Below are 27,543 nucleotides of genomic sequence, written 5' to 3' on the forward strand. Positions count from 1 at the left end.
TCTTTCTAGTATCAAGCTGAGAAAGATCTGTGTGGTGTTGAGTGACTGTCTTCTTTCTAGTATCAAGCTGAGAAAGATCTGTGTGGTGTTGAGTGACTGTCTTCTTTCTAGTATCAAGCTGAGAAAGATCTGTGTGGTGTTGAGTGACTGTCTTCTTTCTAGTATCAAGCTCTGAAAGATCTGTGTGGTGTTGAGTGACTGTCTTCTTTCTAGTATCAAGCTCTGAAAGATCTGTGTGGTGTTGAGTGACTGTCTTCTTTTTAGTATCAAGCTGAGAAAGATCTGTGTGGTGTTGAGTGACTGTCTTCTTTTTAGTATCAAGCTGAGAAAGATCTGTGTGGTGTTGAGTGACTGTCTTCTTTCTAGTATCAAGCTGAGAAAGATCTGTGTGGTGTTGAGTGACTGTCTTCTTTCTAGTATCAAGCTGAGAAAGATCTGTGTGGTGTTGAGTGACTGTCTTCTTTCTAGTATCAAGCTCTGAAAGATCTGTGTGGTGTTGAGTGACTGTCTTCTTTCTAGTATCAAGCTCTGAAAGATCTGTGTGGTGTTGAGTGACTGTCTTCTTTCTAGTATCAAGCTGTGAAAGATCTGTGTGGTGTTGAGTGACTGTCTTCTTTCTAGTATCAAGCTGTGAAAGATCTGTGTGGTGTTGAGTGACTGTCTTCTTTCTAGTATCAAGTTGTGAAAGATCTGTGTTAGTGTCAGGATAAAAACTTCATAGTTGCCTTGCCGTTTCTTTTCATTTAGTCATAAAATATAGTGATAGTGGCTGAATTATATGTAATGTTATTGGTCGTAAATTATAATGGCTGAATTTGTGTAATGTTTTGTTATTGGTCGTAAATGATAGCAGCTGAATTGTGTGTAGCGTTTTATTATTGGTCGTAAATGATAGCAGCTGAATTGTGTGTAGCGTTTTATTATTGGCTGTAAATGATAGCAGCTGAATTGTGTGTAGCGTTTTATTATTGGTCGTAAATGATAGCAGCTGAATTGTGTGTAGCGTTTTATTATTGGTCGTAAATGATAGCAGCTGAATTGTGTGTAGCGTTTTATTATTGGTCGTAAATGATGGCAGCTGAATTGTGTGTAGCGTTTTATTATTGGTCGTAAATGATAGCAGCTGAATTGTGTGTAGCGTTTTATTATTGGTCGTAAATGATAGTAGCTTGACTGTATATAATATTGTGATATGAAAATACAGAAAAACTTGTAGACTTTAGGTTTCTTGCACTTTGGCAAACATGAATTTTATGGCCACCCTCAAAGTGTTTTGAATGACAGAAATGAGTTATTCAGATAGGGCGTTCCAAACACATGACTGGAGTTGTGCCAATAAAAGAGAAACATGCCAAAGTTGTAAGCCATTGGAGTTGGTAATATACAGGGGCTGTTCATTTCTGCATATTGACTGTATAAATAATTAAGGTCTGGTTATTGTGATATTTAAAATCTTGACAGGGAATGCTTGTATTAGGTCAAATAGCAACTTCCTTGTGACTTGCCTCATTATATTTTCTACAAGAAACAAATACAGATTACAATGTTATAATTACCACTGTAATTAAAAGTACACTTTTCTACTTGCCAGTCTGTGTTTCAAATCTCGGACTGTCTGGCATTTGTACAGTCAACTCTTGTGGACAGCAGGCAGGTCAAGCTCGAGAGATTCTCTTGTGGAATATGTTAAGTAATAGTCATGTAGTGAAATTTATCAGTTTTGAAGCCTCGGATAACTGCAAACACAGTTCCATGGAATGCCTCAACCAACTAAACATTTCTGTCTGCCAATTTTGTCATTAAAAGTTTATTTAAATTAATAATGAGATAAAATGGCAGGTATTTTGTAAGGCAAAATGATAAATTATTAAAATGAGTATTCTATTGTTTGAATAGAAAGGTTTGAAAATTATGAGAACTGTTAAAGCAGATAGGCCTTAAATAAATATAATAATTTCTGAACCAAATCGATACACATTTCAATGTTAGAACCAACCTGTATTTTCTAAGGTTGTGTGCTGTTATTAAAAGTTTTGAAAATCTCTTCCTCCTGTTTTGTTATTTATATATTTTATTGAATATTTAAAATAGGTCATTTTCCATTAAATATTGATTATACTTTATATTCTAATCTGAATAATTTATTTAACTACTTAAAAACAGACTCTAACATCAACCTGGTAATGAATATAGATGACTGAACTACACTGTTCTGACATCAACATGGTAATGAATATAGAGGACTGAACTACACCGTTCTGATGTCGAGTTGGTAATGAATCCAGACGACTGAACTACACTGTTCTGACGTCAAGTTGGTAATGAATCAAGACGACTGAACTACACTGTTCTTATAAAGAGAATTGTTTGTTTCACCAGTTTGGCACCATCATTTTTTTCACATAATGTTCATAATGGTAACTTGAACATAATTGTAATAGTGGTTTTTACTGCTACATGTATTCAAAACAACAGAGCTACTACAGTGTTACACTGGTTCAAGAATTTCATATTTCTTGATGTTCTTCCTCATTTTCACTGACTCCACTTTCCTCAGAGTTCCAACTGTTTATTCAAAAGTTTCTATTGTGTAAGAATTCTGAACCCACATATTTTTTAAAGTATAAACTCTGCGTATTTTCGTTTTTTGCACTTCACTAGTTACTGTTGGAAGTCCTGAAAACTCATTTTTTGTCATGAGGTCCTAGTGAAGTATTTGAAAGTCTGAACTCCTTTTTGTTACGTCAATTACTATGTATGTAAACATTGGGTTGAGAAAATTTTTTACGTAGAGGAGTGAACATAGTTTCGAATTTTTTTGGTCATCATAAAAAGAGTAACAAACATCAAATTGGATTACTTTGAAAACTTTTACATTTAGTAAACAGTTGATACTAAAGACACCATTTACTTGATCAGGTCACCTGTCATCTGTACAGTAGCCAATCTAGGCTTTACTGATTCATCAATAAACTTTTATTTTTAAGGCCAGTCAGAATTGTTATTACAGTACTTTGATTGTCTTTGTATTCTTATCAGTAATGTTTGTGAGTTTTAGAATATTATTGAGTTAATAATATTGAAAGAAAATTGTTTAATTATGTTGCATGTAATCATTTTAACCTGTGATAAATGTACAGAACAAGTTTTATAAATGTTTACCATGTAGAACCTGTTGTTCTATAAGTACATGTTGTTATTGTGTAGGACATGTTCTGTAAGTATTGTTTACTGTTGGTTGAATATTCAAATCTAATCATCGAACGTGTTAATTTGTCAGCTGTGGGGGTGTTATAACATGGTGGTCAGTCCTACTATTTTTTGGTAAAAGAGTTGATGGTTTTAAATAGCTACAATTCCCCTAGACTATCACTTCAAAATTGAGGATGGGTCTTGAGTTGCATTTTGTGAAATTCACCAAAAACAAACCCTCAATGTTGTCTTTTGCAGCTTTATCCATGCTAGTTTTTAACAATCAATATAAAGTGGAATATCTTGTTGATTTTCTGTTTCTGATAAATGTAACTATCTTGAATCACTCCTATAAATTTCTCCTTCACAATGTAACTTCATACACTTCAAGTCAATATGTTTAAGAGTAGCTGCGGTTATTATTGGTCAAGAATCATTATTAGTAACACAGCTTCTTCTATTATCTGTTCACTATTGTCATTATTAGTAACACAGCTGCTGCTATTATTGGTTCAGTATTGTTATTCATTATCAGTAACACACCTGCTACTGTTATTGGTTCAGTATTGTCATTATGAGTAAGAGAGCTGCTGCTGTTATTGGTTCAGTATTGTCATTATGAGTAAGAGAGCTGCTGCTGTTATTGGTTCAGTATTGCTATTCATTATCAGTAACACAGCTGCTGCTGTTATTGGTTCAGTATTGTCATTATGAGTAAGATAGCTGCTGCTGTTATTGGTTCAGTATTGTTAGTCATTATCAGTAACACAGCTGCTGCTGTTATTGGTTCAGTATTGTTAGTCATTATCAGTAAAACAGCTGCTGCTGCTATTATTGGTTCAGTATTGTTAGTCATTATCAGTAACACAGCTGCTGCTGCTATTATTGGTTCAGTATTGTTAGTCATTATCAGTAACACAGCTGCTGCTGCTATTATTGGTTCAGTATTGTTAGTCATTATCAGTAACACAGCTGCTGCTGCTATTATTGGTTCAGTATTGTTAGTCATTATCAGTAACACAGCTGCTGCTGCTATTATTGGTTCAGTATTGTTAGTCATTATCAGTAACACAGCTGCTGCTGCTGTTATTGGTTCAGTATTGTTAGTCATTATGAGTAACACAGCTGCTGCTATTATTGGTTCACTATTGTTAGTCATTATCAGTAACACAGCTGCTGCTGCTATTATTGGTTCAGTATTGTTAGTCATTATCAGTAACACAGCTGCTGCTGCTATTATTGGTTCAGTATTGTTAGTCATTATCAGTAACACAGCTGCTGCTGCTATTATTGGTTCAGTATTGTTAGTCATTATCAGTAACACAGCTGCTGCTATTATTGGTTCAGTATTGTTAGTCATTATGAGTAACACAGCTGCTGCTATTATTGGTTCACTATTGTTAGTCATTATCAGTAAAACAGCTGCTGCTGTTATTGGTTCAGTATTGTTAGTCATTATCAGTAACATAGCTGCTGCTGCTATTATTGGTTCAGTATTGTTAGTCATTATCAGTAACACAGCTGCTGCTGCTATTATTGGTTCAGTATTGTTAGTCATTATCAGTAACACAGCTGCTGCTGCTATTATTGGTTCAGTATTGTTAGTCATTATCAGTAACACAGCTGCTGCTGCTGTTATTGGTTCAGTATTGTTAGTCATTATCAGTAACACAGCTGCTGCTGTTATTGGTTCAGTATTGTTAGGCATTATCAGTAACACAGCTGCTGCTGCTGTTATTGGTTCAGTATTGTTAGGCATTATCAGTAACACAGCTGCTGCTGCTGTTATTGGTTCAGTATTGTCAGGCATTATCAGTAACACAGCTGCTGCTGCTGTTATTGGTTCAGTATTGTTAGTCATTATGAGTAACACAGCTGCTGCTATTATTGGTTCAGTATTGTTAGTCATTATCAGTAACACAGCTGCTGCTATTATTGGTTCAGTATTGTTAGTCATTATGAGTAACACAGCTGCTGCTATTATTGGTTCAGTATTGTTAGTCATTATGAGTAACACAGCTGCTGCTATTATTGGTTCAGTATTGTTAGTCATTATCAGTAAAACAGCTGCTGCTGTTATTGGTTCAGTATTGTTAGTCATTATCAGTAACACAGCTGCCGCTGCTGTTATTGGTTCAGTATTGTTAGTCATTATCAGTAACACAGCTGCCGCTGCTGTTATTGGTTCAGTATTGTTAGGCATTATCAGTAACACAGCTGCCGCTGCTGTTATTGGTTCAGTATTGTTAGGCATTATCAGTAACACAGCTGCCGCTGCTGTTATTGGTTCAGTATTGTTAGGCATTATCAGTAACACAGCTGCTGCTGCTGTTATTGGTTCAGTATTGTTAGGCATTATCAGTAACACAGCTGCTGCTGCTGTTATTGGTTCAGTATTGTTAGTCATTATGAGTAACACAGCTGCTGCTGTTATTGGTTCAGTATTGTTAGTCATTATCAGTAACACAGCTGCTGCTGCTGTTATTGGTTCAGTATTGCTATTCATTATCAGTAACACAGCTGCTGCTGTTATTGGTTCAGTATTGCTATTCATTATCAGTAACACAGCTGCTGCTGTTATTGGTTCAGTATTGTTATTCATTATCAGTAACACACCTGCTACTGTTATTGGTTCAGTATTGTCATTATGAGTAAGAGAGCTGCTGCTGTTATTGGTTCAGTACTGTCATCATCAGTAACACAGCTTATGCTATTATTGGTTCAGTATTGTCATTATCAGTAACACAGCTGCTGCTATTATTGGTTCAGTATTGTTAGTCATTATCAGTAACACAGCTGCTGCTATTATCGGTTCAGTATTGTTAGTCATTATCAGTAACACAGCTGCTGCTGTTATTGGTTCAGTATAGCTGCTGCTGTTATTGGTTCAGTATAGCTGCTGCTGTTATTGGTTCAGTATTGTTAGTCATTGTCAGTAACACAGCTGCTGCTGTTATTGGTTCAGTATTGTTAGTCATTATCAGTAACACAGCTGCTGCTGCTATTATTGGTTCAGTATTGTCATTATCAGTAACACAGCTGCTGCTATTATTGGTTCAGTATTGTCATTATCAGTAACACAGCTGCTGCTATTATTGGTTCAGTATTGTCATTATGAGTAAGATAGCTACTGCTGTTATTGGATCAGTATTGTTAGACATTATCAGTAACACAGCTGCTGCTGTTATTGGTTCAGTATTGTCATTATGAGTAAGATAGCTGCTGCTGTTATTGGTTCAGTATTGTTAGTCATTATCAGTAAAACAGCTGCTGCTGCTATTATTGGTTCAGTATTGTTAGTCATCAGTAACACAGCTGCTGCTGCTATTATTGGTTCAGTATTGTTAGTCATTATCAGTAACACAGCTGCTGCTGCTGCTGTTATTGGTTCAGTATTGTTAGGTATTATCAGTAACACAGCTGCTGCTGCTGTTATTGGTTCAGTATTGTTAGTCATTATGAGTAACACAGCTGCTGCTGTTATTGGTTCAGTATTGTTAGTCATTATCAGTAACACAGCTGCTGCTGCTGTTATTGGTTCAGTATTGCTATTCATTATCAGTAACACAGCTGCTGCTGTTATTGGTTCAGTATTGTCATTATGAGTAAGATAGCTGCTGCTGTTATTGGTTCACTATTGTTAGTCATTATCAGTAAAACAGCTGCTGCTGTTATTGGTTCAGTATTGTTAGTCATTATCAGTAACACAGCTGCTGCTGCTGTTATTGGTTCAGTATTGTTAGTCATTATGAGTAACACAGCTGCTGCTGTTATTGGTTCAGTATTGTTAGTCATTATCAGTAACACAGCTGCTGCTGCTGTTATTGGTTCAGTATTGCTATTCATTATCAGTAACACAGCTGCTGCTGTTATTGGTTCAGTATTGTCATTATGAGTAAGATAGCTGCTGCTGTTATTGGTTCAGTATTGTTAGTCATTATCAGTAACACACCTGCTACTGTTATTGGTTCAGTATTGTCATTATGAGTAAGAGAGCTGCTGCTGTTATTGGTTCAGTATTGTTAGTCATTATCAGTAAAACAGCTGCTGCTGTTATTGGTTCAGTATTGTTAGTCATTATGAGTAACACAGCTGCTGCTATTATTGGTTCAGTATTGTTAGTCATTATCAGTAACACAGCTGCTGCTGTTATGGGTTCAGTATTGTTAGTCATTATCAGTAACACAGCTGCTGCTGCTGTTATTGGTTCAGTATTGTTAGTCATTATCAGTAACACAGCTGCTGCTGCTGTTATGGGTTCAGTATTGTTAGTCATTATCAGTAACACAGCTGCTGCTGCTGTTATGGGTTCAGTATTGTTAGTCATTATCAGTAACACAGCTGCTGCTATTATTGGTTCAGTATTGTTAGTCATTATCAGTAACACAGCTGCTGCTGCTGTTATTGGTTCAGTATTGTTAGTCATTATCAGTAACACAGCTGCTGCTGCTGTTATTGGTTCAGTATTGTTAGGCATTATCAGTAACACAGCTGCTGCTGCTGTTATTGGTTCAGTATTGTTAGGCATTATCAGTAACACAGCTGCTGCTGCTGTTATTGGTTCAGTATTGTTAGGCATTATCAGTAACACAGCTGCCGCTGCTGTTATTGGTTCAGTATTGTTAGGCATTATCAGTAACACAGCTGCCGCTGCTGTTATTGGTTCAGTATTGTTAGGCATTATCAGTAACACAGCTGCCGCTGCTGTTATTGGTTCAGTATTGTTAGGCATTATCAGTAACACAGCTGCTGCTGTTATTGGTTCAGTATTGTTAGTCATTATCAGTAACACAGCTGCTGCTGTTATTGGTTCAGTATTGTTAGTCATTATCAGTAACACAGCTGCTGCTGCTGTTATTGGTTCAGTATTGTTAGTCATTATCAGTAACACAGCTGCTGCTGTTATGGGTTCAGTATTGTTAGGCATTATCAGTAACACAGCTGCTGCTATTATTGGTTCAGTATTGTTAGTCATTATGAGTAACACAGCTGCTGCTATTATTGGTTCAGTATTGTTAGTCATTATCAGTAAAACAGCTGCTGCTGTTATTGTTTCAGTATTGTTAGTCATTATCAGTAACACAGCTGCTGCTGCTGTTATTGGTTCAGTATTGTTAGTCATTATCAGTAACACAGTTGCTGCTGCTGTTGTTATTGGTTCAGTATTGTTAGTCATTATCAGTAACACAGCTGCTGCTGTTATTGGTTCAGTATTGTTAGGCATTATCAGTAACACAGCTGCTGCTGCTGTTATTGGTTCAGTATTGTTAGGCATTATCAGTAACACAGCTGCTGCTGTTATTGGTTCAGTATTGTTAGTCATTATCAGTAACACAGCTGCCGCTGCTGTTATTGGTTCAGTATTGTTAGGCATTATCAGTAACACAGCTGCCGCTGCTGTTATTGGTTCAGTATTGTTAGGCATTATCAGTAACACAGCTGCCGCTGCTGTTATTGGTTCAGTATTGTTAGGCATTATCAGTAACACAGCTGCTGCTGCTGTTATTGGTTCAGTATTGTTAGGCATTATGAGTAACACAGCTGCTGCTGCTGTTATTGGTTCAGTATTGTTAGTCATTGAGTAACACAGCTGCTGCTGTTATTGGTTCAGTATTGTTAGTCATTATCAGTAACACAGCTGCTGCTGCTGTTATTGGTTCAGTATTGTTAGTCATTATCAGTAACACAGCTGCTGCTGTTATTGGTTCAGTATTGTTAGTCATTATCAGTAACACAGCTGCTGCTGCTGTTATTGGTTCAGTATTGTTAGTCATTATCAGTAACACAGCTGCTGCTGTTATTGGTTCAGTATTGTTAGTCATTATGAGTAACACAGCTGCTGCTATTATTGGTTCAGTATTGTTAGTCATTATCAGTAAAACAGCTGCTGCTGTTATTGTTTCAGTATTGTTAGTCATTATCAGTAACACAGTTGCTGCTGCTGTTGTTATTGGTTCAGTATTGTTAGTCATTATCAGTAACACAGCTGCTGCTGTTATTGGTTCAGTATTGTTAGTCATTATCAGTAACACAGCTGCTGCTGCTGTTTTTGGTTCAGTATTGTTAGTCATTATCAGTAACACAGCTTCTGCTGTTATGGGTTCAGTATTGTTAGGCATTATCAGTAACACAGCTGCTGCTGTTATTGGTTCAGTATTGTTAGGCATTATCAGTAACACAGCTGCCGCTGCTGTTATTGGTTCAGTATTGTTAGTCATTATCAGTAACACAGCTGCCGCTGCTGTTATTGGTTCAGTATTGTTAGGCATTATCAGTAACACAGCTGCCGCTGCTGTTATTGGTTCAGTATTGTTAGGCATTATCAGTAACACAGCTGCTGCTGTTATTGGTTCAGTATTGTTAGGCATTATCAGTAACACAGCTGCGCTGCTGTTATTGGTTCAGTATTGTTAGGCATTATCAGTAACACAGCTGCTGCTGCTGTTATTGGTTCAGTATTGTTAGGCATTATCAGTAACACAGCTGCTGCTGCTGCTGTTATTGGTTCAGTATTGTCAGTCATTATCAGTAACACAGCTGCTGCTGTTATTGGTTCAGTATTGTTAGTCATTATCAGTAACACAGCTGCCGCTGCTGTTATTGGTTCAGTATTGTTAGGCATTATCAGTAACACAGCTGCCGCTGCTGTTATTGGTTCAGTATTGTTAGGCATTATCAGTAACACAGCTGCTGCTGCTGTTATTGGTTCAGTATTGTTAGGCATTATCAGTAACACAGCTGCTGCTGCTGTTATTGGTTCAGTATTGTTAGTCATTATGAGTAACACAGCTGCTGCTGTTATTGGTTCAGTATTGTTAGTCATTATCAGTAACACAGCTGCTGCTGCTGTTATTGGTTCAGTATTGTTAGTCATTATCAGTAACACAGCTGCTGCTGTTATTGGTTCAGTATTGTTAGTCATTATCAGTAACACAGCTGCTGCTGCTGTTATTGTTTCAGTATTGTTAGGCATTATCAGTAACACAGCTGCTGCTGCTGTTATTGGTTCAGTATTGTTAGTCATTATCAGTAACACAGCTGCTGCTATTATTGGTTCAGTGTTGTCATTATCAGTAACACAGCTGGTGTTATTGTTAGTTCAGTAATGTCATTATCAGTAACAACTGCTGCTATTATTGGTTCAGTGTTGTCATTATCAGTAACACAGCTGCTGTTATTGTTAGTTCAGTAATGTCATTATCAGTAACACAGCTGCTGCTGCTATTATTGGTTCAGTATTGTTAGTCATTATCAGTAACACAGCTGCTGCTGCTATTATTGGTTCAGTATTGTTAGTCATTATCAGTAACACAGCTGCTGCTGCTATTATTGGTTCAGTATTGTTAGTCATTATCAGTAACACAGCTGCTGCTGCTATTATTGGTTCAGTATTGTTAGTCATTATCAGTAACACAGCTGCTGTCTACACATGAGTTTAATGCCTTGACTGTGTTTTCCGTACCAAAGCTGTAATTCCTGCTATAGAGATATCCCATTCTTCTAAAGTAGTCTACTGCTGTTAAAAATCTTATCATGCATTGGAATGTAATTTATGTTTCAGTTAATCTCCATATCTAACCAAGTTTAGAATGTAAGTTTTTTATTAGAAGTTGGCTCCTCATGCATTTTGTAAGTTAAACTTCTAACATAAGAATAACTGTTAAGCTTATTCCTAGATTTACTTTATTTATAGGTGTACAAAACTTGTTTCCAAGCTTATAACTCAAACTATTGAGTAAAATGTTCTGGTGTTGCACATCTCTAGTAATGATGTAGATCTGAGAGTAATCTTACAAGAAATTGTGATTTAATAACTAATGAATATGTAACACTGGTATGTTGAGGACATTTATCATGTTAATGTTAAATAGCCTGATGTAGAATAATGGTTGTATCAATAACCTGAGTTCCTGTTTACTTCCAGTTGCCGTGTGGTCGAGCACACCGAGAGCCTGTAAAAATGTCTTCACAAGATAAACTAACTCGTATTGCCATCGTGAATAATGATAAGTGTAAACCAAAACGATGCAGGCAAGAGTGCAAGAAGTCTTGTCCTGTGGTGAGAATGGGTATGTATCTTAGTGGAGAAACAAACATTAGAGGTCTCTATATTTCATTAACAACATAAGTTAGATGTTTCCTATCTATCAGAAGGAAAATGTTGGTGCTTTATTGAAAAGGACAACTTAAGTGTCATTTACTAGGGTTTGTAATTTGTAAAAACATCAAAATAATATTGGTTTAATTTTTAATCTGTTGGGAGATACTGTAGTAAAACATCTGTGAATGTTAAATTATACATGTAATTATAAAAAGTTAACCCTTATCCTGTCAATGTCCCTGTTTAGGGATATGACAATTTTGACTATCAGACAGAGTTAACCATTACCCTGCCAGTGTCCCCGTGTAGGGATATGACATAGTTCTTGATATCAGTTTGAGTCGACCAGCTCAGGGACTCCAAGGACTGTTATCTGAGTCACCAACAAACCAGGCTGGTAGCCAGTGATATGTCCACTTCTCAGTTAGAGGAGCAGTTCTGTGTCTAAAACATGAACAGACAGCCAATAAGGCAACAAACTGAAGTTAATTGTAGTGAAATGAAAATGTTGATGAAATTGGACTTGATTTTGAGGGTGACTGTGGTTCATAATGTTTGACTGAGAAGCAATATTTTCCAGTAGTTATAGTTAACCAAATTGAATGAAACTGTGTACAGACTTACAAAGAGTATCTGGTTTCAGCTTTAAGTAGTATTGACTTGATTTTGAGGGTGACTGTGGTTCATAATGTTTGACTGAGAAGCAATATTTTCCAGTAGTTATAGTTAACCAAACTGAATGAAACTGTGTACAGACTTACAAAGAGTATCTGGTTTCAACTTTAAGTAGTATTGACTTGATTTTGAGGGTGACTGTGGTTCATAATGTTTGACTGAGAAGCAATATTTTCCAGTAGTTATAGTTAACCAAATTGAATGAAACTGTGTACAGACTTACAAAGAGTATCTGGTTTCAGCTTTAAGTAGTATTGACTTTATTTTGAGGGTGACTGTGGTTCATAATGTTTGACTGAGAAGCAATATTTTCCAGTAGTTATAGTTAACCAAATTGAATGAAACTGTGTACAGACTTACAAAGAGTATCTGGTTTCAGCTTTAAGTAGTATTTCTTCTGGAGAACTTGAATAGATGTTGCTGTTTATTAATATGAATCTAATTTCTTCAAGACTGGTGAGTAGTTTATGCACAGTACGTAAAGCTAACAAGCGGTTGTTTTTTAAGACAACGGAAATATTTTATATACAACTGATGTTGATTGTCTAGCATACAATAGATATTAAAAGCCTTTTTGCTTGCAAGGGAAGTCTTCAGTGGACATTAACATAACGTATCTTTAACCCTTAACCATACTGAATGTATTGTGAAAGTATATCCATGAACAATGGTTTTATTATTTCTCTAGGTAAACTCTGTATTGAAGTAACTCCTAATGACAAAATAGCCACCATTTCTGAAGAGCTATGTATTGGTTGTGGTATCTGTGTAAAAGTGAGTTTTGTTTTGGTGATTATTACTAGTGATTTAAGATGGAGGGTTACTGATGTTCAGTTCAATCTTTTTTTATATGAATTGTTTGCTGTATGTCTGTCTTCATTAGTAGATTGTTTTAAGTTTAAAAGCTTAACAGTCTTGTGTTTAAAGTTCACGATGCTTTGTTTTTTCTTGTAGTTTTACTTTAAAGCATTATTTATTCTTATCTTGATATTTTGGTGTTTGTAGAATTACTTTTGTTTATTTCCTAGGGGAAATAGGGCTAGAACGATCACATTCACTGTTTTTAGTCATTTGTAGATGGTATTAGACTGTAAAATAAAACACAATCTCAACACATTTTACCCATTATGTTACTGTTAGTTGTCATGTGGAGGAAATTAACACTATTGTCAGTTGATGAAACATGTTGTACAGTTAATATTTAGTCACAACATCTATGATATGCAGAACAACATGTTACCTCTCGTCATTGATTAAAACTGGTGTGTTTTCCTATTATGTTGAATAATTACGTGATTGATATAAAAACGGTTATTTCAGTAGATGAAAATAACCGTTATATAAAAGTATGAAACTTCATTCAAAACTTGTTAATAAACAAAACCACATTAGGTTAATACAGTGGTATTGAAAAACTAGGGTAGTTACTTAATGCACTTTGTAAATAATGAATCTTATAATCAGTGAGATGTTCCAGAGTCCAGTCCTAACACATTTTGAATTAGCTGTGTGCCATATTTGTTGTTTATCCATGATTGTTTTGGTTTTTGTCCTTGTAAATAAAATATACCATCAGTATTACAAATAATTCCACTAATTGCTAGTGGGGTCTGTGAAGCTGAATCCTGCTCTGCTGCCAGTTAGTACTCCAAACTCTGCTAGATGCACAATAAATTTTAAGTAGTGTAATAAATCTCCCTATAATTGTGGTTTTTACAGGACACACTAACTGATTTGATCTGTTGGGCATGCTCAGAAGATAGGATATTAGTCCAATTAAAGTAGTTCTAATATTTGTGATGACAATATAGTTAACAGAAATGATTGGTTTTAATGAATTGTTTTTTGTCAGTTCTGTAATTTGAAGGGTAAGTTACCCCTAGCAGGAAAGATTCAAGAAGAAGACTTACAAGTATAATTAGTTTACTTGTGTGTTTAAATATGTATGTGTAAGTGAAATTGTAACAAACAAGAAAAGAAACAGTGCATCTAAAAAACATACATACATTAATTTGGCACACACACCATAAGATTGGTAGTTACACATCTTGCTCTGGTTTTTGAGGTACTGGCAGAGGTAAGACCCAAATTATATGAGGGATACATCATCTATTCAGTTTAACCTCAGTTTTGTGAGTTTCACATTCTTAAAAAAAAAGTGCGTGTGGGTTCTGTAATCTACAACATCACATACCTTTACCACCTTTCACTGTCCTCAGCCAGATGTGGAAAGGCTGCTGGGTTAAAAAAAACACAGAAAACATATCTTTGTGTGTATGTGATAGTGTTATACCTATAACAACGTATCTTTGTGTGTATAAATGTAGGTATGTGATAGTGTTGTACCTATAACAACGTATCTTTGTGTGTATAAATGTAGGTATGTGATAGTGTTGTACCTATAACAACGTATCTTTGCGTGTATAAACGTGTGTATGTGATAGTGTTATACCTATAACAACGTATTTTTGCGTGTATAAACGTGTGTATGTGATAGTGTTATACGTATAACAACGTATCTTTGCGTGTGTGTGTGTGTTCTACTAGTAGCTACGTGTCTTTGCGTGTGTGTGTGTGATGATATATTCTATGTGTAACCTAACCAAGTGTTTTTTTCATGCACTGAGTGTTTTGAATAAAACTTTTAACTGGCTATAGTGATAAAACTGTTTGTGACTTGTATAAATTAAGAGCATGTGTGGTTTTATCATTACTCAGATATGAACTCCAAGCTTTTAGAATGGATACGTTATTCAGTTATGTTTGTTGAACATTAAACGTATTTCAAAAATAAATACATATTTTTGTTATTTTTCAACCAACAGAAATGCCCGTTCGAAGCTATATCTATTATAAATCTACCCAGCAACTTGCAAAAGGACACCACACATCGGTACAATCAAAACTCATTTAAGCTTCACAGGTGATTGGTTTTACTTTTTTAGATTTCCTTTTAATGTAGATATGTAATAAGAACACAAGTTTATGTTGATAAAAGAGCTGAAATGTGGATCTAGTTAGTCATATATTTTACAATTTAATAATTGTCATTTTTTTATTTCATAATTCTTTTAGCATGTTTACTGTAAGCTGAAATTAGTGTCAGTAATAACATTAACAGACTCTGGACAACAGATACCAAATAAATGTTAGTGTAGGTTTAATGTTGAAAACTATCCTGTCTTACTAACCCTGTACAGTGTGCATGTGAGATCAACTTGGCTACATCTTGCTTGGTCACAGTTAGTAGTTTAATCTTGACAATGGTCCTGTCTTACTAACTCTATACAGTGTACATGTGAGATCAACTTGCTACCTCTTGCTTGGTCACAGTTAGTAGTTTAATCTTGACAATGGTCCTGTCTTACTAACCCTATACAGTGTACATGTGAGATCAACTTGGCTACATCTTGTTTGGTCACAGTTAGTAGTTTATAGTACCTTTTGACTAATTTTTAGTGTTGTCACTTTTTTCATTGAGATGACTGAGTTGTAATTAAAAGTACTAATATTTATTATGTAGCACCTGTCACATTATCCAGTTATAATCATTATGGCAGTTATTATAACTGTAAAGTTTTGAGTTGTGAATATTAAACATGTGATTAAAGTATTATATTGATGTATTTATAGCTATACTAAGAAGTTGTCATTGATGAAATTTGCTTGTGATTTGCCATCTGGACAGTTTACAGTTCAAGGAAAATCATTGAAAGTGTAATATATACAAGAGGAATATTTGAATACAAGATTTTTAGTTTGTATTAAAAACTGTTATCATTTGGATAATTATTTAAACTTTGTTAATGTTTTTTTTGTTGAAATGTGAAATTGTTACATCATGAATTTTACCACTATCAAGATCTTTATTATGAGTTTTGTTTTACAAATATCCTTTAGATGTATTCAAAATTCCCTCTGTATATATGTAAAAACTTTGTGAACCTGACGATGACCGAAGAAGGTCAAAACATTGTTTGCTCCTGTATGTAAAATATTTTCTCAATCTAACAAGTCGTTTTTACATATATATTTCGCTACAAGTGGGTTTTCTCGACATCACTGATCAAAATTCCCTCTAGTTATTATTTAATCAGTTTTTATTTTTTGTAACTTAAGTTTAGAGTATTTACTATTGTCACAGAATAATTATTCAAATATTGAAAAGAACTGAAGTTTTCAGTTTTTGTCTAAAGAGAGCACTTGTTATGTAACGCTGATAACTTCCTTTTTGGTAGATAAAATCAGTCTGGTGAAACTTGTTATTTGGTTTTGAAATCCAGTCGTAAACAACTCTTGTTTCCAAATAGTATTCTACTAATTACAATCGTAGCAGCAGATTTGAAAAGAAATTTCAGAATTATTGGTTCAGCTTTATTTTGACTTAGTTTCATATTAGTTGTTTGTTTGAAGGTGTTTATTTTATCTAGGCTTCCTACACCTCGACCAGGGGAAGTTTTGGGTTTGGTTGGGACCAATGGCATTGGAAAATCTACTGCTTTGAAAATTTTGGCCGGAAAGCTAAAACCTAACTTGGGTCGATTTAATGTAAGTTTAAATATAGATAAAATTTTAAATTTTTGTGTGGATGTAAATGTGACAGAATTTGGCAGAAGTAATAATTTGTAATCTTATTTAACCTGGAGGGGTCTAGTGTATGAATTATTTCATCAAGAGAAACTATACTTTCAGTTTGTTCTTCTATAAATATGTCACAAAGTATTTTTAAATGTGCTGTGTTATTGTTTGAATACTTTTTCTTTCTCAGTACCTTTAGTCTAATTAAGACAAATGTTACCTTGAACCATTGAGTTATGAGGGTGTTTCTTTACTTAAAGGCTCCTCCTGATTGGACAGAAATTTTGGCGTACTTCCGAGGCTCCGAACTACAGAATTACTTTACAAAGATTCTGGAAGATGATCTGAAAGCTATCATCAAACCTCAGTACGTGGACCAAATCCCTAAAGCTGTTAAGGTCAGAAATAGTTTGTTTGTTTCTATTGTTAGATGTGTATGTAAACTACAGTTATCCACATGTTCTGAAGAACTTGTGAACCCAGTAAATGTGGTTGTACTACTCAGATGGATTCCCTAAAGATTGATTTTTGCAACCATTTCGGGCTCATCACCTTAGTAAGGGCTCATCTGAGCGACAGTAAAATAAACAAAATAAGTGTCAAACAGATCCTTAATGTTTGCTTTAGAGGAAGGGCTTTAACAATAGCTTGTGGCTCCACTTGCAATAATTTTAACAATTTTCTGTTGCTGGGTGCCTTTGATAGTGGTAACTGTTTTAGATTGTAATGAAATGTACGACTTGGTAGGAAAGTGAGTTTTATTCAAAAAATATTATTTTACATAAAAATTAATATTTATTAGGCTAGAAAGCTATTTACACTATATGTCTGTATAATTACACATGACTAGGCTTGTTTTTGTTTTCTTATCACCAATGACAGTGTATGTGATATGATTACCCAGACTTTCCTCTGGTTTAAAGGTGTTCATAGGTTGTTTAGAGACAGGACTTGTTTTAGTTAACTTTGATTTTTGGTTGATTTAGGTTTGACGTGTTATAACACCACATTACAATAAAAACTGTAAGGTGTGGCAACTGATGACCATTATTGTTTTACTGTTCACCACCTAGATAACGTTAAACAAGAATGAGGCTGCCTTTGACAGCCAGTAGTAAATATCCTAAGATAAATATCAGTTCTTCTGTTACTGCAGGGCTCTGTTCAACAACTGCTTGACAAAAAGGACGAACTACGGAATCAAGATTCTGTCTGTGAAATGTTAGGTGAGTAAATAGACGTGTTCCTTAGTTTCAGAAACTAACATGGACTGAATGTTAAATAGACGTGTTCCTTAGTTTCAGAAACTAACATGGACTGAATGTTAAATAGACGTGTCCCTTAGTTTCAGAAACTAACATGGACTGAATGTTAAATAGACGTGTCCCTTAGTTTCAGAAACTAGCATGGACTGAATGTTAATAACATGATTAAGAATACAAAGTTTAAAACAAACCTGTCAGTTCACGTTAAAATGTGTTTAATAAAGTTCATTTCAAAACATATTTACCATGTGCTGACAATATCTCTGTTTGTAAACATTCGTCTTGCATGCTCCAATCTTTTATTGTCCATTCAAATGCTCTTAATAATACCTGGTTTGAATATTTCTCTACCTTTGTTAGTGCACTATGTATTCTGGTACAGTACAAAAGCTCCTAACTTAATGTAATCACTTTTCTTGATACAGTGATGTGCATCATCCTGTTATAGTGTGTGATTTTTGTGCCACATCGTGGATTTAATTCAAATTATAATTTCAAAAAACTAAATTAGGTGCTTACCAGATAGTGTTAACATATTATCATGGACTATGATGAGTAGGGCTGAAGGGCCTGTTTCTACTTATCAGTTATTACTTTTGTCAGCAAGTTGATTAGTCTGATCTCTCATCATTTATTTTATGGAGTCTCTATGGTGGGGGTGGAGCTGTCTATGTTTTTATCTCCTGAGAGATGGACACATTCATTAGGCTTAGGACCTCTGAAGTTTGTGTTGTTGTTGAGAGAGTTTGGATTCTGTTTACTGACACTGTTCTTTACTACGTCCACGTCTTGTGAATCTGATTTACATTCTACTTCTTTTATTCAATTCATTCTTTTGATTTGTGAGATTGTGGAACTTTTCTTTATCCCATATAAGTCTATTCCTCCCTTGTGGGTGGAGATTTAGTTTCTCATCCTTCCTGATGTTTCTGGTTCAGAATACGAGATTTACCGTTTTATTACGTGACAGGATAGATAGACCTTATATCTTTGTCGTATGTTTGTTTGCCTTTGTTTTCTGGCTCCTGTTGGAAGTATATTTTTGTTTGGCTGCTGACATGTTGATGCCATAAGTTAGGGTTGTTGGCATGTCTGCAGGACATTTTCTCTCCCCTTAGTTCCTGATATATCCTGATAGGTCCTTTATTTCTAAGCCTCTGACAACTTGGAAGGGAATATATCCATCTCTTCAATTCTTTTGACATCTATTTTTCACCTCTGCAATCAATTGTAAACTGATAATTTGGTTTGACATGTCATATCTGAAAGTGTTATGTGACCCACTTAACCTCGTTTTATAATGATCTTGATTCATTAAGATCTCTTGACTTCCCCACTTCTAACCAACTTCCATTTTACATATTTTGATCTTTACAAGTGAGGTATATTCTACGTTATATACAGCACATTTCTTTTTGCTGCCCTTTCATTGATACATTGGGGAACTTTTTATAAACTGATATTCAGACTTCTGTCACTGGTTTTTGTCTCAGTCTTTACGTTCTTGGGCAGCTTTATTCTGGTTTTAACAACATTATAAGGAGGAAGGAGTACTTCCTTACATCTTGGTTTCACTGGATCCCACTTTTTGGTGAATGTTGCCCAGAAGGGGAGTGCTTATTTTACTCCAGTTCCACATTACCAACCAATTTGATTATTCTTATTACTAGTTGCAACAGGCTCTGTGGAAATGAGGTGTTCCTTGACACTATCTAGGTGCTTACCAGATAGTGTTAATATATTATCATGGATGATCATGAGTAGGGCTAAAGGGGATTCTGCCTGTTCCTACTTATCATTGGATTGAATAAATTGGGCCAGTTTGCTTTTAAAATGTTGGGGGAACTTAACTCACCTGTTGCAGTGTTTACAGAGCACTGTTCCTCAGGACTCCCCAACATGTATTAATCCCATATTCTAGTAGTGGAGATAGGAGTCCTTACCACATCCAGTTTCTAGTCACTGGGAAGGTGGACAGATGTTCCTCCACTCTTGGAGAAGATGGTGAAGTTATTGGCCCTCCTACTTGGATCCCTGGATGTTTCTCTCAGATGTCAGTAAGAGTGGCTCCAGCCTACTCATAATCCTGGTTAAGATTTGAAACAAAACTATCCATTTGAAGTGTACATGGCCCATCACTTAGATCAATGTTGGTTTTGCATATTGTTCAGGAAAGGAGGTTTAATATCTCCTCATAATTCTGATTCTAAAGTGGTCCCATCATATTCACCATGGATGAGCACAGGTTCCACATCCCCTCCATAATTCCAGGGACAAATGGAATATTCCTTTCCCACTTGATTGGATAGTGAGGTAGAGTGTTCATTATTCCAGACCAGATGAGTTCTGTTCCTTTGGTTGATTACGGCTTGCACGATCCTGCCATTCTGAACTTGTAATGTTGTCTTTTGGACTTTTTCTGGGGGATCAGACAGTTTGTTCACTTAGGTGTTGCTTAATTTCTTCTTGTGATTCGGGTGGTTTGAAACATGTCACTCTATGGTTATAAGTTTGGATCCAAATCAAAAGTGTGTATCATTTTAACATTGCAGTCCATGGGATGTAGGGTCCAACACCAAGTTGTGGAACCTCAGCTATCTCTTGTACTGTTCCACTCTCGAAACAGGAACTTGTTGTCGAGTGAAGAGCATCATACCTGTTGTGGATGCGGTGTGGTTCCCCACTGTTCTCTTATAACACTTTTGTTCTATACAGATGCTCTATGTATAGTTTGTGTCAGCATGGTCCCTCCTCCTCAATGTGGAAGTCTGACTATAGTGACAGTAGATGGTAAGAATGTTTTGGAAGTTAAAAGAGTGTACTGACAAATTGTATATTGTCAAGTGTACTTAGGTATAAAAGACTGAAGCATGTTAGATCAGGGCTTAGATAGGCAAAGCCAATGTTGAAGAATAGCTTAACTTGTGAAATTTATAACACTTTCTTATTGAGTAATGTTGTTAAGTTTATTCAGGCATGACACAAATATAACATTTTCTTGTTTATTGTAAACAAATTATAATTATTATACATAATGTGTTCTCTGTCAAACACATAATGAAATATGATCGTTCCTTGGCAAGTTTTAATCAGTTGTACTGTGTCTATATGATACACAATGGTCAGTGATAAAAATATATGAAAATAAACTGTTTTCACTGTGTGAGTGACACATAACTTTATGCAAGATTGGGTTGTTATTTACTGTATGTTTTTCATGTTATTTCTGCCTCATTAGACCTGAAGAATGTGCGAGACAGGAATGTTGAAAACTTGTCTGGAGGAGAGCTCCAGAGGTTTGCTTGTGCCATGGTGTGTATTCAGAAGGCAGACATGTAGGTACCTCTTTGAGTGACTGTTTCAATAACTTACTGTTAAGTGAATGTATGTATATTCACCTGTGTTTACTTATTTAGTTTAACTTTCTCGTGTTCATTGTTTATAATACCCATATTGTATCTAACAACCATTGTTTACAGCAAGTGTGACTGTACACAAGTACTGTTGTTTATAGTATAACTGTTGAAGCACAATTGTTTACAGTATGTCAGTTATACAAAGTTTCCTTAATCTCTCTCTCTGTTTACATACACTTAACTGTGTATTAAAGTTAAAACCTCATTCTATGAAGTGTTCTATAGTGTAATTATTTTATATCCAACACCTGCTGCTGTTTATAAAACTCTTGATAACCAATGATTAATCTCTTACTTGCTGTTCACAATCTGATAAATTGTGATTATGATGCTTTTGATACATATGAGGTTATCAAAGTTTAACTGATATCATTCAAGGTAGAAAATTAAAACCAAATTCAGAGAAGACTAAAACTGATACTGCTGCAAATTAAAGTCACAAGAATTCATCAGACTAGCCTTCAAGACTGGTTACTAGGATTTATTTTAACTATTTGAATTCTGTGGTTGACTTTTACATTCCTCACACCTCTCTTGTTTCTTTTGAGGCTTTATATGTAATTCACTGTCAATTAAATTTAAGAGTGAAGAAATCCCAGAGTGTGAACTTTTATTGAGGTTTTGAAGGTTTTTCTAACTTGAGTGTGTGTTGACAAACATCATAGTTTTAGTTGTAAGTAGCTTCAAGATTTCTTAGAGCAGTTTTTGGTGCACAGCTGATATATATTTGTTGGTATTCTCTAGATTCATGTTTGATGAACCTTCCAGTTACTTGGATGTCAAGCAAAGACTGAAAGCTGCCCAGGCAATTCGTCACCTAATTCATCCTGACAAGTAAGACTTGAGATGTTTTATTGTGCTGGTGTCACCAGGTAGAAAGTATTGTAGAGTGATTCACCCTGACAATTAAGAATTGAGATGTTTTATTGTGATGGTGTCACCAGGTAGAGAGTATTGTAGAGTGATTCACCCTGACAAGTAACATATAATGAATTATTCTTTTGGTGAAATAATATTTTTTTGTGATGATTTTGTCCCATGATACTGTCAGTATGTGGTTTTTGTTTTTCAGGTACATTATTGTAGTGGAGCATGACTTGTCTGTGTTAGATTACCTGTCTGACTTCATCTGCTGTCTCTATGGAGTTCCTGGTGCATATGGTGTAGTTACATTACCTTTCTCTGTCCGTGAAGGCAAGTTTCAGTTGTGTTTTGTTTGATAAATATTGAATTGGTGTAAGAAGGGTAAGTTAAATGAAAGATGTTTAGTGTACAATTAAATTGTACATCACTGATAAAGTGTTGGATCAATGTAATAAGGTTGAATGAAATATGTTTAGTGTACAAGTTAGCTGATGCATCATTGATAAAGTGTTGGATCAATGTAATAAGGTTGAATGAAAGATGTTTAGTGTACAATTAAATGGTACATCACTGATAAAGTGTTGGATCAATGTAATAAGGTTGAATGAAAGATGTTTAGTGTACAAGTTAGCTGATGCATCATTGATAAAGTGTTGGATCAATGTAATAAGGTTGAATGAAAGATGTTTAGTGTACAATTAAATGGTACATCACTGATAAAGTGTTGGATCAATGTAATAAGGTTGAATGAAATATGTTTAGTGTACAAGTTAGCTGATGCATCATTGATAAAGTGTTGGATCAATGTAATAAGGTTGAATGAAAGATGTTTAGTGTACAATTAAATGGTACATCACTGATAAAGTGTTGGATCAATGTAATAAGGTTGAATGAAAGATGTTTAGTGTACAAGTTAGCTGATGCATCACTGATAAAGTGTTGGATCAATGTAATAAGGTTGAATGAAAGATGTTTAGTGTACAATTAAATGGTACATCACTGATAAAGTGTTGGATCAATGTAATAAGGTTGAATGAAAGATGTTTAGTGTACAAGTTAGCTGATGCATCACTGATAAAGTGTTGGATCAATGTAATAAGGTTGAATGAAAGATGTTTAGTGTACAAGTTAGCTGATGCATCACTGATAAAGTGTTGGATCAATGTAATAAGGTTGAATGAAAGATGTTTAGTGTACAAGTTAGCTGATGCATCACTGATAAAGTGTTGGATCAATGTAATAAGGTTGAATGAAAGATGTTTAGTGTACAAGTAAGCTGATGCATCACTGATAAAGTGTTGGATCAATGTAATAAGGTTGAATGAAAGATGTTTAGTGTACAAGTTAGCTGATGCATCACTGATGAAGTGTTGGATCAATGTAATAAGGTTGAATGAAAGATGTTTAGTGTACAAGTTAGCTGATGCATCACCGATAAAGTGTTGGATCAATGTAATAAGGTTGAATGAAAGATGTTTAGTGTACAAGTTAGCTGATGCATCACTGATAAAGTGTTGGATCAATGTAATAAGGTTGAATGAAAGATGTTTAGTGTACAAGTTAGCTGATGCATCACTGATAAAGTGTTGGATCAATGTAATAAGGTTGAATGAAAGATGTTTAGTGTACAAGTTAGCTGATGCATCACTGATAAAGTGTTGGATCAATGTAATAAGGTTGAATGAAAGATGTTTAGTGTACAAGTTAGCTGATGCATCACTGATAAAGTGTTGGATCAATGTAATAAGGTTGAATGAAAGATGTTTAGTGTACAAGTTAGCTGATGCATCACTGATAAAGTGTTGGATCAATGTAATAAGGTTGAATGAAAGATGTTTAGTGTACAAGTTAGCTGATGCATCACTGATAAAGTGTTGGATCAATGTAATAAGGTTGAATGAAAGATGTTTAGTGTACAAGTTAGCTGATGCATCACTGATGAAGTGTTGGATCAATGTAATAAGGTTGAATGAAAGATGTTTAGTGTACAAGTTAGCTGATGCATCACTGATGAAGTGTTGGATCAATGTAATAAGGTTGAATGAAAGATGTTTAGTGTACAAGTTAGCTGATGCATCACTGATGAAGTGTTGGATCAATGTAATAAGGTTGAATGAAAGATGTTTAGTGTACAAGTTAGCGGATGCATCACTGATAAAGTGTTGGATCAATGTAATAAGGTTGAATGAAAGATGTTTAGTGTACAAGTAAGCTGATGCATCACTGATAAAGTGTTGGATCAATGTAATAAGGTTGAATGAAAGATGTTTAGTGTACAAGTTAGCTGATGCATCACTGATGAAGTGTTGGATCAATGTAATAAGGTTGAATGAAAGATGTTTAGTGTACAAGTTAGCTGATGCATCACTGATAAAGTGTTGGATCAATGTAATAAGGTTGAATGAAAGATGTTTAGTGTACAAGTTAGCTGATGCATCACTGATAAAGTGTTGGATCAATGTAATAAGGTTGAATGAAAGATGTTTAGTGTACAAGTTAGCTGATGCATCACTGATAAAGTGTTGGATCAATGTAATAAGGTTGAATGAAAGATGTTTAGTGTACAAGTTAGCTGATGCATCACTGATAAAGTGTTGGATCAATGTAATAAGGTTGAATGAAAGATGTTTAGTGTACAAGTTAGCTGATGCATCACTGATAAAGTGTTGGATCAATGTAATAAGGTTGAATGAAAGATGTTTAGTGTACAAGTTAGCTGATGCATCACTGATAAAGTGTTGGATCAATGTAATAAGGTTGAATGAAAGATGTTTAGTGTACAAGTTAGCTGATGCATCACTGATAAAGTGTTGGATCAATGTAATAAGGTTGAATGAAAGATGTTTAGTGTACAAGTTAGCTGATGCATCACTGATAAAGTGTTGGATCAATGTAATAAGGTTGAATGAAAGATGTTTAGTGTACAAGTTAGCTGATGCATCACTGATAAAGTGTTGGATCAATGTAATAAGGTTGAATGAAAGATGTTTAGTGTACAAGTTAGCTGATGCATCACTGATAAAGTGTTGGATCAATGTAATAAGGTTGAATGAAAGATGTTTAGTGTACAAGTTAGCTGATGCATCACTGATAAAGTGTTGGATCAATGTAATAAGGTTGAATGAAAGATGTTTAGTGTACAAGTTAGCTGATGCATCACTGATAAAGTGTTGGATCAATGTAATAAGGTTGAATGAAAGATGTTTAGTGTACAAGTTAGCTGATGCATCACTGATAAAGTGTTGGATCAATGTAATAAGGTTGAATGAAAGATGTTTAGTGTACAAGTTAGCTGATGCATCACTGATAAAGTGTTGGATCAATGTAATAAGGTTGAATGAAAGATGTTTAGTGTACAAGTTAGCTGATGCATCACTGATAAAGTGTTGGATCAATGTAATAAGGTTGAATGAAAGATGTTTAGTGTACAAGTTAGCTGATGCATCACTGATAAAGTGTTGGATCAATGTAATAAGGTTGAATGAAAGATGTTTAGTGTACAAGTTAGCTGATGCATCACTGATAAAGTGTTGGATCAATGTAATAAGGTTGAATGAAAGATGTTTAGTGAACAAGTTAGCTGATGCATGATTGATAAAGTGTTGGATTAGTGTAATGGTGTTATTGTTAACAATTTTAAAAGTATAAATGTTTTTTATCCCAGGGATCAACATATTTCTGGATGGGTTTGTTCCAACAGAAAATCTTAGATTTAGAGAAACTTCATTGATTTTCAAAGTAGCAGAAACAGCTACAGAAGAAGAAATTAAGAGAATGTGTCGTTATGAGTACCCAACAATGAAGAAAAGGATGGGTTAGTACTTGTTTAAACAAGTTTTGTTGTCATGGGAACCATTGATGAGTTTACTGTTTGTTTGTGTTTAATCAAGAGAACATCTAATATATTTCAGAACTTTAGTTACTGTCATGTACTATGACAAGCCATCACTGGTAGCTTTACAAAAAATCCATTGAAAACGCAGAAGGTGGGTGGTATTTATTGTATAGAAAACATTGTTTTGTCGAAAACTGGTAAAAAGGTCACTGTTTCCAATGAATACTTTGGTAACCATCATAGTTTAGCCATACAAAGTAAGTTCTGTGTTGAGAAAAATGAAGTTAGTTGTATAAATGTGACATCTTTTGTGGGAGGTTTTCATTTAACACTAACCTACACCACGACCCTCTCTTCAAGCTGATGTTTATTTAACACTAATCTACACCACGACTCTCTCTTCAAGCTGATGTTTATTTAACACTAACCTACACCACGACCCTCTCTTCAAGCTGATGTTTATTTAACACTAATCTACACCACGACCCTCTCTTCAAGCTGATGTTTATTTAACACTAATCTACACCACGACCCTCTCTTCAAGCTGATGTTTATTTAACACTAATCTACACCACACCCTCTCTTCAAGCTGATGTTTATTTAACACTAACCTACACCACGACCCTCTCTTCAAGCTGATGTTTACTTAACACTAATCTACACCACGACCCTCTCTTCAAGCTGATGTTTACTTAACACTAACCTACACCACTCACCCTCTGTTCAGCTGATGTTTACTTAACACTAATCTACACCACGACCCTCTCTTCAAGCTGATGTTTATTTAACACTAATCTACACCACGACCCTCTGTTCAAGCTGATGTTTACTTAACACTAATCTACACCACGACCCTCTCTTCGAGCTGATGTTTATTTAACACTAATCTACACCACGACCCTCTCTTCGAGCTGATGTTTATTTAACACTAATCTACACCACGACCCTCTCTTCGAGCTGATGTTTATTTAACACTAATCTACACCACGACCCTCTCTTCGAGCTGATGTTTATTTAACACTAATCTACACCACGACCCTCTCTTCGAGCTGATGTTTATTTAACACTAATCTACACCACGACCCTCTCTTCAAGCTGATGTTTATTTAACACTAACATACACCACGACCCTCTCTTCAAGCTGATGTTTATTTAACACTAATCTACACCACGACCCTCTCTTCAAGCTGATGTTTATTTAACACTAACATACACCACGACTCTCTCTTCAAGCTGATGTTTATTTAACACTAATCTACACCACGACTCTCTCTTCAAGCTGATGTTTATTTAACACTAATCTACACCACGACCCTCTCTTCAAGCTGATGTTTATTTAACACTAACATACACCACGACCCTCTCTTCAAGCTGATGTTTACTTAACACTAATCTACACCACGACCTCTCTTCAAGCTGATGTTTATTTAACACTAATCTACACCACGACCCTCTCTTCAAGCTGATGTTTATTTAACACTAATCTACACCACGACCCTCTCTTCAAGCTGATGTTTATTTAACACTAACATACACCACTCTCTCTTCAAGCTGATGTTTATTTAACACTAATCTACACCACGACTCTCTTCAAGCTGATGTTTATTTAACACTAAC

General features: G+C 35.2%; 1 protein-coding gene across 3 annotated transcripts in view; it reads left to right on the plus strand.

Annotated features, from left to right (window-relative positions):
- The window catches only part of LOC143228637 (ATP-binding cassette sub-family E member 1-like), a gene marked incomplete at its 3' end in the record, with an annotated part of 35,792 nt that overhangs the window by 2,339 nt on the left and 5,910 nt on the right, over positions 1 to 27,543 (plus strand). For 2 of the 3 annotated variants that reach the window (XM_076459864.1, XM_076459865.1), the window contains 10 exon segments: positions 11,117 to 11,261; positions 12,657 to 12,742; positions 14,794 to 14,891; positions 16,399 to 16,516; positions 16,807 to 16,944; positions 17,703 to 17,772; positions 21,050 to 21,146; positions 21,972 to 22,061; positions 22,300 to 22,421; positions 25,756 to 25,905. In XM_076459864.1, coding sequence (XP_076315979.1) covers positions 11,153 to 11,261; positions 12,657 to 12,742; positions 14,794 to 14,891; positions 16,399 to 16,516; positions 16,807 to 16,944; positions 17,703 to 17,772; positions 21,050 to 21,146; positions 21,972 to 22,061; positions 22,300 to 22,421; positions 25,756 to 25,905 — 1,078 coding nt within the window. 3 annotated transcript variants of the gene reach the window in all.

The sequence above is a fragment of the Tachypleus tridentatus genome, chromosome 10, assembly GCF_004210375.1.
Source record: "Tachypleus tridentatus isolate NWPU-2018 chromosome 10, ASM421037v1, whole genome shotgun sequence".
NCBI lineage: Eukaryota > Metazoa > Arthropoda > Merostomata > Xiphosura > Limulidae > Tachypleus > Tachypleus tridentatus.